The sequence below is a fragment of the Pongo pygmaeus genome, chromosome 2, assembly GCF_028885625.2.
Source record: "Pongo pygmaeus isolate AG05252 chromosome 2, NHGRI_mPonPyg2-v2.0_pri, whole genome shotgun sequence".
Taxonomy (NCBI): Eukaryota; Metazoa; Chordata; class Mammalia; order Primates; family Hominidae; genus Pongo; species Pongo pygmaeus.
The window spans coordinates 52,377,105-52,391,256 of record NC_085930.1 but is presented as its reverse complement, the minus strand read 5'-3'; the positions used below and the strand labels follow the sequence as shown (position 1 = coordinate 52,391,256).

Genomic DNA, 14,152 nt, shown 5'->3' with positions numbered 1-14,152 from the left:
TCCTACTTTTGTGGATATTGTTTTTCTCTAAATAGTATATTTTGATGAACATAGTTTTTAATTTCAATGTAATAGTTTATCAATCTTTCTGTCTCTGATTTGTGCTTTCTGTGTCATGTTTAAGAAATCTTTTCCTCCCCTGAAGGTACTCTCCCAATAACCTTCTAGATTTCTTATTGTTTTACATTTCAAAGTTAGACCTACAATCAACCTGGATTTGGTTTTTGTATATATGACTAAGGGCCAAGATTCATTATTTTCCATGTGGCTATGCAATTGACTGAGCACTCCCTATTGAAATGATTATCCTATCCCTACTAGTGTTCAGCTTATCCTTTGTGACAAATCAAATTTTCCTATAGATATAGGTCTGTTTCTGAATTTTCTATTGTCTGATGGTTCTATTTTTCTATCCTTTGGCAGTACCATCTGGTTGTAATTATTGTAGCTTTACAATAAGTTTTGATATCTGGTAGTCTTCAAACTTTCTTCTTCAGCTCCATTATAATCTTATGGGACCACCATATGTGGTCCATTGTTTACCAGAATGTCATTATATGGTACATGCCTGTATATTCTGAATTCAACTCACCATCCCTACTGCCACTGCTAATTTCAAGCCACCACTACTTCATTCTAAATTAACTTCAATGGACTTATAACCAGTCCTTCTGCCTTATAACCTACACACAGTAAAGAGGTCATTTAAACATATACAAGATCTTATCACTCTCTGGCTCAAAATTTGAAATGAGTTCCTATCCCACTTAGAATAAAATCCAGACTTCTTACCATGTGATATTAGTCAGGATTGGCTTAATGTTACTTAAAAGCACAAAGTTTTATTTCTCTCTTACTCAAAGTCTGAGTCTCTATGACTCATAATGGGCACTCCAGCCTGGGCAACAGAGCAAGACTCCATCTTAAAAAAAAAAAAAAGTACACTATACACTGTAAATTGAGATTCAACGTAACCTGGATGTGGTGCCACTCCCCAACCTGGAGGGTCACCAAGGCAGGGCTGTCATCACACACCTATGGCATGTAGCAGTGGTTTCTCAAGATGAGGACCTCTTTTAATCCCTTTTCCCCACCAAAGAATCAGACCTTACATTGTAGAAGTTGTGCTTTTATTATCTAATGGCAAAAGACATTTGGATTTCAATAGGATTTTTAGATAAATTTATAGGTTTTAAAAATTAGCCACAACAGTCTCTTTATATGTTTGAAAAATAGCATTACATATATGTATAAAGCAAAAACCCGTGAGAGACCCTGGGGAGAAGAATTGCCTGGAGGGGGAAATTGAGCCCATCTCCAATGTTCAGCACCTCTTCTCTTTCTATTTTTGACCCCCTGGTTTCCTGTAGACATCCACACAAATCTTGAAGTAGAAGTGAAAACAATGCTGTCAGCGGTTTCGCATCTGTCGCCATTGAATTCATGCCCTGACATGTGCCTCCTACTCAGAAAGTTATCTGGTGATTATGAGATATCACTTCTGTGATATCATCCTTCCTGAAAGTGTCCTTACCCAGCACATGACCACCAACTGTCACATGATTGCATCACTGCCACAGGGGAGCCCAGGACATAGCACACAAATCGGATTAGTCCAGCCTGTAAACTGAGCCTTTGCTTAATAGCCTGGAATTGCCCTCCACCCCTCAGCCCTCAGGCCTGAAATCCTATTCACCCCTCAAACCTAGTACACATGTCCTCTCCCTACGCACAGTCTCCTGGCCTTCACCTCGCCCTCAGCATTGACCAATCCCCTTCAGGACTCACAGAGTCCTCTGGGACTGCCCCCCTCAGCTCTCATCCCTCGCTAGGCACTTGAGGGCTGGGGAAGTCTTACTTATTGCTGTGACCCCAGCACCTCACACAAGGCCACGTGTGTGACATTTGGTAATTATTTTTTTTTTTTATTTTTTTTTTTGAGATGGAGTCTTGCTCTGTCGCCCAGGCTGCGGTGCAGTGGCATGGTCTTGGCTCACTGCAAGCTCCGCCTCCCGGGTTCACACCATTCTCCTGCGTCAGCCTCTCGAGTGGCTGGGACTACAAGGTGCCCGCCACTATGCCAGATTAATTTTTTGTATTTTTAGTAGAGACGGGGTTTCACCATGTTAGCCAGGATGTAGTTGGTAATTCTTAAATGTTGGTTAAACTTAGCTGTTAACTGCTAGTAGGACAATTCATGTGCCCCATTCTGGCAAGGGTAAGGTTAACACTTGTGGTTTTAGAGACTTGTAGTTCCGCTTTCCAGTTTTCTTTCGCTTCTCTCCCTATTCAAACCAGCAGGAAAAGAGAGTAGTAGTTCAGGGGATGGTGCCAAAATCCAGAGCCTTATCAGGGGGAATACACAGGAAGGGACAGATCTCAGATGCATTTTAAGATATTGAGAGACAGAGTCTGAGTATAAATCATATATTGGGGGAAGGAGGCAAATGGCTTAAAATAATTTTTTTTTTTTTTAGCACTGTGATGTTCTGAGTCAAAGATGACTCAGGCTTCAAGCCTGGATGATTGGATCATGGTGGCAGCTATTACCATAAAAAGAGGTGGAACAACTTTGGGGAAGATGTTGATTTGCTTTTGGATGGATTGAGTTTAGACTTGTCAGACACTAAGTGGACACATAATGCAAACAGTTGTTTTCATAGATGAGGGTGAATGCTAAGGATCAGAGAGGATTCCAAGGCCTTCCTAGGGCCTAGGAAGACTCAGGCACTGGGATACTCTCATCACCCCCATGCTCTTCTTAAAGGGAAGAAACCTACCTCCTCTGAGATGGTGGTGCAGGGGGGAGTTGTGATGGTCATCCCAGGGCTTGGGGTGTGCCCAAGAGTGAGATCAGAGATGTGTTTGAGGCTGTGGGGAGCAGCATATGTCACTTTCAGAATGTCAGACTTGGGACCACTCAACAAGGAGATCAAGGGCTGGGTGAGAATTCAGCAATTATGGAAGATTTATGTTTCAATATAATATCCTTTTTCCTATAGAGATTTAAAACTTTTAAAATGTAATATTGACACATAAAATTTTAAAACAAGATGAGTACGTGAAGGCCATTCCTGACACTTATGAAAAGACATTAAGCTCTCCTTTAAAGGTAAGCCTCTCTGTGCCTGACCTTCTCTCCCTGCCTTTGTCTATGCCACTAAGATTACTGCCTTTAGTTCAATTCAAGGAGCTTTTATTGCATGCTTACGATGAATTATAGTGTTTTGGGGACACAGCGAAAGAGAAAACATAGCCCCTGCTTTTAAAGACCTTACAGTCTCATCATAGAGGCCTGACATACATGCAGTAAGCTATTAACCACCATTGCAAGGCAGCATAGTTACTGACTGATAGAACATACAGGTGACCAGGTTCCCTGGGGAAGATAGAACTGGAAGTGGATCCTGAATTATTGGTAGAATATGAAAGTGGGGGGGTGGGAAGGAGAAGGAGCAAAAAGGCATGGAGGTGACATTGACCATAGTATGTTTTAGGGGAATGCTGGCTTCAGCACACTGGGGAAAATGGCGGATAATTTTAGCTAGGCAGAGTAGGGCCAAACTGAGGAGCCCTATTTAGCTAATACGTCTTAGTTGCAAGTGCTAGAAACCAACGTGAGCAGGCTAAACTGTATAACATGGTGGTTAGAGCTCAGATTCTGAAGTCAGATGGCCTTGGTGTGAATCCTGATTTTATCCATTGCTAACTGTAGTGGACAGGTTACTTAATTTCTTTGTCCCTGTTTCCTCATATGTAAAATGAAGTAATACATGGATTTATTGGGAGGATTGAATAAGATAATTTGTGTAAACTAATTGGAACTTTACTTGGCACATAGTAAATGTTCAGGAAGTTTTATCTTTTTTGTTGATAATGTTGACGATGTTGATAATTAAGATGACAAAGCAAAGGAGAACTTATAAGGACACAGGGGTGTCTTATGGAATTCAAAGTCAGAAATGCCACTAGATTTTAATATGGGACTAGATCAGAAAGCCATCAGGGAAAGCAGAAAGCTGTCGGGGACTCAGTCACCATCTTCTGTTTCTGTTTCTGTTTCTCTTAGGAGAACCGCAACATGTTTCTGTTTTCCAACAGGGCAGTCTTCCCTGTTTCTCTGTTCTCATGGAATATGTTCGCCCTCAGCTCCTGAGTTCATATGGAACAATTCCAACAACCAGAAGACAAGTACGGCTGCCTCTTAGTCGTAATTTCAGACTTCCGGGAAGGAAATCTACCTTGTCCAGATTCAGTCAGCTGTCTACTTCTGGTCCATTCAGCTGGGTCTGAGGACAGGGTCATGCAGTACAATTGGGGCTGCCCATCTTCTAGATGGGGTCAGTTCTTAGAGAAAGGGATGACTCTTAAGTTCAAAAGACACCTCAAGCTCTTTCCCTTTGGCGTGCCACTGAAGATTCTGGTGTCACCATGGGCTGCTGCCTCACCCAGTGTTACCATTATTATAAGAACAACACAAAGCCTCTCTTCTGGTGAGGTGTTGCTGATGCCGAGATTCCCATCTTTGACCTGGGGTGGAAGAAGGCAAAAGTGGATGAGTTTCCACTCTGTGGCCACATGGTGTCAGATGAATATGAGCAGCTCTCCTCTGAAGTCCTGGAGGCTGCCCGAATTTGTGCCAATAAGTACATGACAAAAAGTTGTGGCAAGGATGGCTTTCATATCCGAGCGCGGCTCCACCCCTTCCACGTTATGCACATCAACAAGACGTTGTCCTGTGCTGGGCTGACAGGCTCCAAACAGGTATATGAGGTGCCTTTGAAAAGCCCCAGGGCACTATGGCCAGGGTTCACATTGGTCACGTCATCGTGTCCACCGGCACCAAGCTGCAGAACAAGGAGCATGTGATTGAGGCCCTGTGCAGGGCCAAGGCCGAGTTCCCTGGCCACCAGAAGATCCACATCTCAAAGAAGTGGGGCATTACCAAGTTCAATGTGAAGACATGGTGGCTGAGAAACGGCTCATTCCAGATGATTGTGGGGTCAAGTACATCCCCAGTCGTGGCCCTCTGGACAAGTGGTGGGCCCTGCACTCATGAGGGCTTCCACTGTGCTGCCCCTCCCAAAGGCCAACAATAAATCCTACTTTCTGTCCACCTGAAAAAAAAAAAAAACGACACCTCAAACTGACTAGGTATCTACTACAGCAGTGGTCCCCAACATTTTTGGCACCAGGGACTGGTTTTGCGGGAGACAATTTTTCCACGGACCAGTGCAGTGCGGGGACGGTGGTGAGGGGGATGATTTCAGGATGAAACTGTTCCACCTCAGATCATCAGGCATTAGTTAGGTTCTCATAAGGAGAGCAAAGTCTGGATCCGTTGCATGCATGGTTCACAATAGGGTTCACACTCCTGGAATCCAGTGCCACAGCTGACCTGACAGGAGATGGAGCTCAGGTTTAATGTTCACTCACCCAGGGGTTGAGGACTCCTGTACTAGAGCACTCTAGCCTTCTGATCTGAGGGATATGATTTTTAAGACAATGGTATTCATTTAGGAATTCCAACGTCTGGTAAACGACCATTGAGGTCTCAGGATTTGAGTGAGAAAATGAGTGTATCTATATCTCAGGCTCTATTGAGGATAATGTTAAGGAAAATTCCACTCCAAATTTGTCTCTGAAATAGATATTTGTGGTCCAAGAGTGAAGATAAATTATGCATATGTAGCAGAATATCATTTTGATATATTAACCAATGTAAATTTTTCCAAGAATTGTCTGTGACCCTATGACTCTATTCCTTTTGGGCAATAGGTCATGAAAGATCTGCTGCCTCAAGGAAGATTGACAGAGCAGAAGCAAAAACAAAAGGGTCAAGGCAGATTTGTGGCTTTAGCTGTTTTTAAAAATGATGTAGAATAATATCTGATCGAGAAAGACAATAAAGATTAGAGTAGCAATTATCACACTAGAGAATAGAAAACCAAAGTTGGTTCCTCGAAAAGATCAATGAAATTGTCAAATCTTTATCTAGACTTACCAAGGAAAAAAGAGAGAAGACTTAAATTACTAAAATCAGGAATAAGAGAGGAGACATCATTCCTGACCTTATAGAAATGAAAAGAATTATAAGAGAATACCGCAAACAATTGTGTACCAACAAATTAGATAACTTAAATAAAATGGACAGTTCTTAGAAAGGTACAAATTACTGAAATAGATTCAAGAGAAAAAGAAAATCTGAATACATCTGTAACAAGTGAAGAGATTAAATTAGTGAAAAACTACTCGCAAAGAAAAGCCAACACTGAGATGGCTTCAGTGGTGAATTCTGCCAATAATTAAGCCTTAGAAGTGAAAATACTTCCTGGGACCACTTATTTATTCATTTTCTAACAAATAATCGAGAACCTACTGTGTGCTAGGGACTTGGAGTACAACAGCAGACAAGACAAAGTCCCTGTTGGCCAAGGGCTTGATTTGTCATGAGAAGATTTGTAATCAAGGCAGAGTTTGTGAGATGCTGGCAAGGGAAACTATTGTGAACTCACGGAGTCTGCATAGGACTTTATGGAACGCTGGGTTTGTGTGCCGAACAACTGTTTATCTGACTGCAGTCACCTCCATCCATGCTTCCATCTCCTTTCCTCTCCCCTGTCCTCCTACTCCCACCTTTTTCTCGCTCTGTTGAAGCAGCCAGCCCTGCTATTCAGAAGTGAGTACACATGTCCTCTTTGCTGTTAACCACTCTGCAGTTGCTAGACAATCTCACACCTGTAGGACACAGGAGTAGAAGGTCTTTCCTACGTCTGTTCTCAAAGTGTGGATCATCAGACCTTGAAAGAGGATAGGAAGTCATCTTCTCCCTTATCAACCCATCCCAATCTCTCTCTGGCATCTTGTGCTCCAGATGTTGGGGACAGCATTCCAAAATGCTATTGGAGATGGACTCTCTCCTACCTGTCACCAAGCTGTGCAGTGGGAACCAAGCTCCCACAGCCTCTAGTGTAGAGGAACCTTAAACAACATTCATCTGAAAAATTTAGTGATGGTTAATACAGGAATGTCCCCTGGGGTCTGAATATTTTCCTTTCTTTTTTTTTTTTCTTTTCTTTTTTTCTTTTTCTTTTTTTTTTTTTTGAGACAGAGTTTTGCTCTTGTTGCCCAGGCTGGAGTGCAATGGCACAGTCTTGGCTCACTGCAACCTCCACCTCCCAGGTTCAAGCGATTCTCCTGCCTCAGCCTCCCAAGTAACTAGGATTACAGGTGCCTGCCACCATGCCTGGCTAATTTTTGTATTTTTAGTAGAAACAGGGCTTCACCATGTTGGCCAGGCTGGTCTCGAACTCCAGACCTCAGGTGATCCACCCGCCTCAGCCTCCCAAAGTGCTGGGATTACCGGTGTGAGCCACCGTGCCCAGCCGGGTCTGAATATTTTCTGTAAGAAACACTAGCACCCCTCTCAAAGGCCCTATGACCTTTTTTTCATCCTTCACAACTTTCTTCCTTAGCCAACTGAGGTTTGTCTGGGTTCACAGTCAGCTGCACTACACAAGCTCGGCTGGAATGCCCGGCTCTGGGAATTGACAGCGTGGCTCACCTGGCTGCAAGGCCCGCTTCCTGGGTATGCGACCTGTACACCTGGGCACAGGGCTCCACTCAGGCCCCACACTTGGTTTCATGCTCTGCTGTCACCATCTTGAAATTCTCAACTTAAATAAGGAGCCTGCATTTTTATTTTGCACTGAACCCTGCAAATTATGTATCCAGTCCCACAGGATTGCATTGTGGACCTTTAGGGGCTACTTCTCTGTCATGTTTCTGAGTCTGGTTAGCGTGGTGATTAATCACCTGGCTCTGGGGCGGACAGCTGGCATTTGAATCCTGGCTCCTTTACTTACTAGACCTGTGATCTTGAAAGTTCCTCAGCCTCTTGATTTCTTTATCTGTAAAGTGGGATAACAATAGCATGTATCTCATAGGCTCGCTGAGAGGATAAAATATGTTAATACATATGAAACACTCAGAATGGTGCCTGGAACATAGTAAAAAGCTGTGCAATGTTGGATGTTTTTGTTGCATGGCTATTCCAAGGTCACATTGTTCTGTATCTTTCGGCAGTGTATCTTGCACTTGGTGGTGAATCTGCCTGTTGAATTTAATTAGTTCTGTAATAGTCTCTGTCCATGAAAAGACTGCAGCAGAGTGAGCAAAGTGGGTGTGCAAGGGAGACCCAAGCTCTGCTTTTGTTCTGCCATGGAGCAGAGTTCCGTGTTATCTCTCCCTGACCCCACAGACATCCCATCTACTTAAAGCCATGTTTCCCAAAGTGTGGGCCACCTACCCCTGGACAGGATGATTTTAGGTACCACATAGACCCAGCATTAAACAACATTCCATCTCATAGACAGTTATACATTTTTTTATATGCTTTCCATCCAGTGATTACATATAGAAAAATGTCTCCATTCAGTGTTGATAATTTTTTTTTTTTTTGAGACAGAGTTTTGCTCTTGTTGCCCAGGCTGGAGTGCAGTGGCTCGATCTTGGCTCACTGCAACCTCCGCCCCCCCGGGTTCAAGCGATTCTCCTGCCTCAGCCTCCCGAGTAGCTGGGATTACAGGTGCCTAACACCACGCTCGACTAATGTTTTGTATTTTTAGTAGAGACAGGGTTTCACCCGAACTCCAGACCACAGGTGATCCGCCTGCCTTGGCCTCCCAAAGTGCTGGACAACACTGTGCCTGGCCAGTGTTGATAAAGTTTTAACATCTCTCACATACTTGCAAATTTTCCCTTTTTAGTAAAGAAAAAATTTTGCCTCCTGAACATGAAAGGAAAAAAAAAAAAAAAAAGGAAAAAACAGGCCCAGGACTTGAGCCTGCATCAGACCACAGTATCTAGTTGGAATGTTAAACATTATAATGTTCTCATTGTATTTGTTTCTAGGATTAATTTATGAGTGGAGAAACTGGTTTTTCCATGTAAGGCAATAATCCAAAGTGGGAGCAAAATAACATGTGAGAAAGTCTAACAGTGTTTAAAAATAAGAAAATATTCGCAAAGAAACCCAGGGCTATGGCCAAAAGCAGAATGGAATTTGAGGCCACTGAAAAACAGATTGAGTCAGTTTAACACCAGTTAGCATCAACATCACAAAGCATGATTTGTTGTTGTTGTTGTTTTTGAGACGGAGTCTCACTGTGTCTCTTAGGCTGGCATACGGTGGCATGATCTCAGCTCACTGCAACCTCTGCCTCCTGGGTTCAAGCAATTCTTGTGCGTCAGCCTCCTGAGTAGCTGGGATTACAGGCGTGTGCCGCCACACTGACTAATTTCCAGCTAATTTTTTTTTTTTTTTCATTTTTAGTAGAGATGGAGTTTCATCATGTTGGCCAGGCTGGTCTTGAACTCCTAACCTCAAGTGATCCACCTGGCTTGGCCTCCCAACGTGCTGGGATTACAGGTGTGAACCACCATGCCCGGCCCACAATATGATTTTCATCATAGAAATGTGATACACATTTGGAAAAAAAAGCAATGAGCAGTGGGGAAAACTAAGGAAGAAGTATGTGCTAAGCAGTGTCTCCCAAGATGGCAAATGGAAGTACAGCGTAATACAGCTCAGGGTAAGACTGTCTCTAGGGAGGAACCTGGGTGGAGTAAAGAGAAGGAAAAGGAAAGGAGGGTTTTTGGTTTGAGGCAAAACAGAAAATTGCAAGCCTACATAGCAGGGAACATGTGTATTCTTTAGACATGACTGTGATCATGCAGACAGTTAAACATCTTTGTGAGCCTCACCTGTCCTTTTGGTTGCATTTCCAAGGCCTGGACGAAGGCCGAAGCTCTCTCAGTGCCCTGGCTGACTTGGCCCAGATGAAGTAATTGCAGCCATTCCTTACGTCATTCTCCCAGTCTTTATTGTGGAGAGTGAATCAACAAGTCAGCAGTTTCCTTTTAAAGCTCATTTATTTATGTTTTTAAAAAAGTGAATTTAAAGAATGAAAGAATCCAGGGGGGAACCTGGATTTGAGAAAGTGGTGAAGGCGTGTGCCATATCTGTTAGTTCCCCACCCCCTTCCCATCCACTCTTCAACCTTCTCTGTCCTGCTATATGCCCCGGGCCTGGTTAGGCCATGTCAATGTGTTATTTGCCCTCTGGCTTCTGTTGGGTGTCCTTAATGGGGAGCACTAGCAGGAAAATGGGGGAGGAGGAAGAGTGAAGTCAGAGAACCTGTGCTCCTGCTCCCTCCCTGCTGGGTTGCTGCTGGCTGGCTGTGTCCCTGCACTGCAGGTCTGCAGCCTCCTGGTGCTTCCCCTCCTTCTCTGGCCTCTTCACGGGTAGGGTAGTAGCAGCTCCTACTGCCAGTAGCTTCAGGGAACTGCATTATCCCTGTGGTTTCCCCACAAAAAAACTATGGCAAATAGTCCTTTTCTTAAATTCTCCTCAAATAACCCAGACTGAGCGCGCCATCTGTTTTTTGCTGGGCTGCGGCTGATACAAGGTTATTTACAAAGATCAAAGTTTGGGAAACACTAGCCCAGAGGAAATCTACCTGTATTCCCCAAGATCTCTCTGATCCCTCAAACCTTCCAGATATCCAGAGGAGGTAATGGTAAGGGTTGGTAAATGGTGCCATCTTCCTCCCTACCCTTCATCCCCTCTCTTTTTCCAAGTACTTCTTTTAGTTGCTATTTTAATACAGATAATGCAATACTGTTTTCTCCAATCCCACAGAGCATAAATCTCAACTTTTTGTAGGTAACAGAATTCCATTCAAGTAAAACAATTAAATGATTCAGATACTCCATGAAGTTTTATTTAAAAAAAATTGTTTACCCTGTACATGTTTCTATTGAATCCTAAGTACAGATGTCCAAGGAGATAAAGCAAGTGCAGTTAAGTATGCATGGGAAAGCTAAAATGGGTATGTACATAAGATCGACAGTGGAAACCAAGTTCTGTAAAATGAGTTCTCCCTCCCCTCCAGGGTAGCTGATTATGGGGAAAATAAGAAAGAACTTTGCCTTTCTCCTTAGTAGTAATGGTCTACAATAAGCTGCACACACACATCCCTCATCACACCTCTCTCAAAAAAAAACCAAAACAAAATGCAGGGAGATGTGTCCTGCCCAGGTTAAACTATACGCAGGCTAAATTCAGGTCACGGGAAACAGTCACACTTGCTTGTAAGTTCACTGGTTCAGGTAGGCAGACCATCTTTTCTCTGGAAGAGAAGAGCAATAAGAGAGCAGTGGCTGGTGAGGAGACAGGGCTTGGCATTGTGTGGCTTTTGAATTCCCATGATGTCTGGTGAAAGAAGTCTGCAATCACCTAGGATTAAGAGCCAGTTCCTGTGGTCCAAGTGCCCAGGGGTGGTAAGGTTAATGACATAAATGCCTTTAGAGGAAGGGAAAGGGGATGTGGATTCTGGATCCACACCCATGAATGTGACCCGTGACACAGTTGGAGTGGAGGCCACAGAGGAGAAAATATGCAATGAGAAAACTTTGTTCTAATAAAATCTTACGTAGAAACCAAACATGTAGAACAAATACCGTGGAATTTCCCCAACCCAAGATGGTCCCACAGGAGGTTCTGGAAAACACTGGGTCTCTGTCATCTCCGTTTCTAAGATGGTAATCACTATGATGAGACTGAACCTCAACAGGCAGCACATCTAAGGCCAAGACTGATCCTTGATGTGTGAGTGCGTCTGGGGCGGAGGTGGATACTGGGGCTTACCTGTCATTGACAGGCAAAAGGGCAGTGCAGAACTTCCCAATAATGGTAGTCCGGTCTTTTTTCCAAACTCGGTTAGAAGACTGAAACTTGAATTTCACTTGGTTTATCTGGCACTGTGGGGTGGCATGGGCTATGATTCCTTTCCCATAGCGTTGCTGCTTAGGTCTGCAAGAAAAGGGTAAAGGGAAAGTAAATGAGTGTAGCCCTTACCACCTATACTTCCCCTTTAACTCCGATCGGGCTCTGCTGGTGGCACTGGTTGGCTGTCATGCACCAAGGGGTTAGCTCCTTACCACAGTCCTTTGTGTCACCCTCACCAGCCCCTCTGCCCACACCTACAGCTTTGAATATGACCAAGAAAGTAGTTGTTGATTTTTTAGAATAAACAAGTGGACACCACAACAAAAATAGTAGCTCCTGGATTTTTATATCTGGAAAAACTGTTCCTCATTCTTGGATTCCTAGCTGGAAGAGATCTTCACCTTCAGATCCAATTACCCAGAAGTAGAAACCCTCTTTTACGACATTCCTTTTCAAAGAATTCTGTGTAAGGACTTTTCTGTTTTAGGCCAAGTATGAATGTGTGGGTGGGAACAGCAACAAGAAAACAGATCATGAAGCGCAGACAGAGCTGGGTCGAACCCAGGTTTGTCTTCCCAGCTGTTTGGCTTTGGACAAGTTACCTAACCCGGCAAGGTGGCTGTGGAGTCACATAGCAACTAGGTGTAAGTCCCAGCTTCCCTACATGCTGCTATGAACTTGAACCATAGGGTTTGGTTCATACTGACTTCAGCCTAGGAGGCTCAGAGTGAAAACGGCATCCAGTTCTGTCTTTACCCACCCTCTTGGCTTTGCCCCCCCCCCCGCCCCAGATTCCCTTTATGTTTAAAGATTCAGGCACCACTTTGGACTGAGACAAAGATGAGGGAGGAGTATGAAGTGATCAACCTAGCAGGGTGCTTCCAAAAGGGCTGTGGTACCCCCTAGGTACTAGGTACTGGAGACAAAAGCAAAAAATCGTGAGATTCAATGAGGAAAGTCTTCATGCTGAGTGCAAGGCACAGCCCAGCCAGCAGAGCCTGAGGGTGGTGAGTTGGGGATCAAGGAGGGCGCCCAGCAGGGCTGCACTACCCAGCTAGGGAAGGAATTTGACTTGTGGGGCCCTTCCTGATCCTCCCTGGCCTCCAAGTGGGACTCTGAGAAAGAGGAAAGAAGGAGGGCGCTGCGTTCCTCTCGGCGGGGGTCGGAGGGGGGGGTATGGGGAACCACCCTTGCTAACTGGGTTTCCCGTTCCTTTCTGACCTTCACAGAGTGGTGACAGGGCTTCTTTGTGTTCTTTTTGGCCCAGTGTTAGTCATATCACTTGTTTTTTCCTTCTGAGGGAAGATCATGTATAGTTTTGTTTAAAAACCGTTCCCTCTTTTTTTAAATTCACAAGTCTTTTGAAATATTTCAGAGGAAAAAATAAGATTGTTTCCTTTAAGCTTAGACTGAAGAGTTTGTAAAATACAAGGAATATGAAAAATCTTTTAAGTGAGTGGTTTGGGGAGTTGGCCCAGGTTAATTCTCCAATTAGAAGGAAATCTTAGAGTTGCCTAAACCTATAGAAATTTGGAGAAAGACCACACGTAACCTTCTCCCCATTTTTCCCCCAATTTCTGATCTGCAAGAAGTGAATCATGTTCTGGCGCCTTCTTCAAAAGAGTTATGTGAACCTCTTCGTGGAGGAGGAAGCGCTAATCTGCGGATGTCGACTAGAATTACTCAGGGAGCTTTTAAAGTGTAGCTGTGGAGCCTATGCCCAGAGACCCTGATGTGATTGGTCTGGGTTGGGGGGGCTTGGCGTCAGTATTTTTTAAAGCTCTCCAGGTGATTCCAACGTGCAGTCAGGGTTGTGGGTCATTTTCATGACTCCTGCCAGTGTTGCTGGACCTACCAATGGGCTAGAAGATGATGAAAACACACTTCTAGAAGTAGCACAACTTTGAGCGGGTCTAATGAAAGGTACTTGGCTTACCGATACCCAGCCACAATCTGCAAGGCCCTGTGGGCACCTGCAGGCCTGTGTTGGAATCCTGATGGCTGTACCTAGCTGTGTGACCTTGGGTGAGCCGGAAGGAACACCAGCTAGTGGCCACGGGTTTGGGAGTGAAGAAGTGCACTCCTTCCAGCAGAAACTTGTAGTGCCTCATAGCAGAGTTTATGTCCAACATCCCAGCCCGAGAAATATCTCCAAACTCACATCTGATCTCATCACTGTCCTGTTTAAAACTCCCAGTGGCTCTCCAAACTACTCTCAGGATAAAAACCTGTCCTTCAAGGCCTGGCAGGGTCTGGCTCTGACTTGCCTCTCCAGCCTCACACCATCCCCATAACCCCAAATCTGTGCTCCACACACACCAGAGGTGTCACATTCTCCTTAAGCCTGGCCTGGGTAGCTCC

General features: G+C 44.3%; 1 protein-coding gene and 1 pseudogene across 8 annotated transcripts in view; one reads left to right on the top strand and one right to left on the bottom strand.

Annotated features, from left to right (window-relative positions):
- The first annotated feature begins 2,039 nt into the window (after positions 1-2,039).
- On the top strand, positions 2,040-7,032 carry LOC129033773 (large ribosomal subunit protein uL16-like; annotated as a pseudogene).
- A 3,730-nt stretch (positions 7,033-10,762) lies between these two features.
- The window catches only part of PLA1A (phospholipase A1 member A), a 32,804-nt gene continuing 29,414 nt past the window's right edge, over positions 10,763-14,152 (bottom strand). For 6 of the 8 annotated variants that reach the window (XM_054481999.2, XM_054482002.2, XM_054482000.2 and 3 more), the window contains 2 exons: positions 11,711-11,875; positions 10,763-11,192 (listed from right to left, as the gene is read on the bottom strand). In XM_054481999.2, the coding sequence (XP_054337974.1) occupies positions 11,108-11,192; positions 11,711-11,875 (250 nt within the window). In that variant the 3' untranslated portion in view covers positions 10,763-11,107. Of the gene's footprint in view, positions 11,193-11,710; positions 11,876-14,152 lie in introns of those variants that run through there. The other 2 variants (XM_063662583.1, XM_063662584.1) reach the window with 1 other exon arrangement.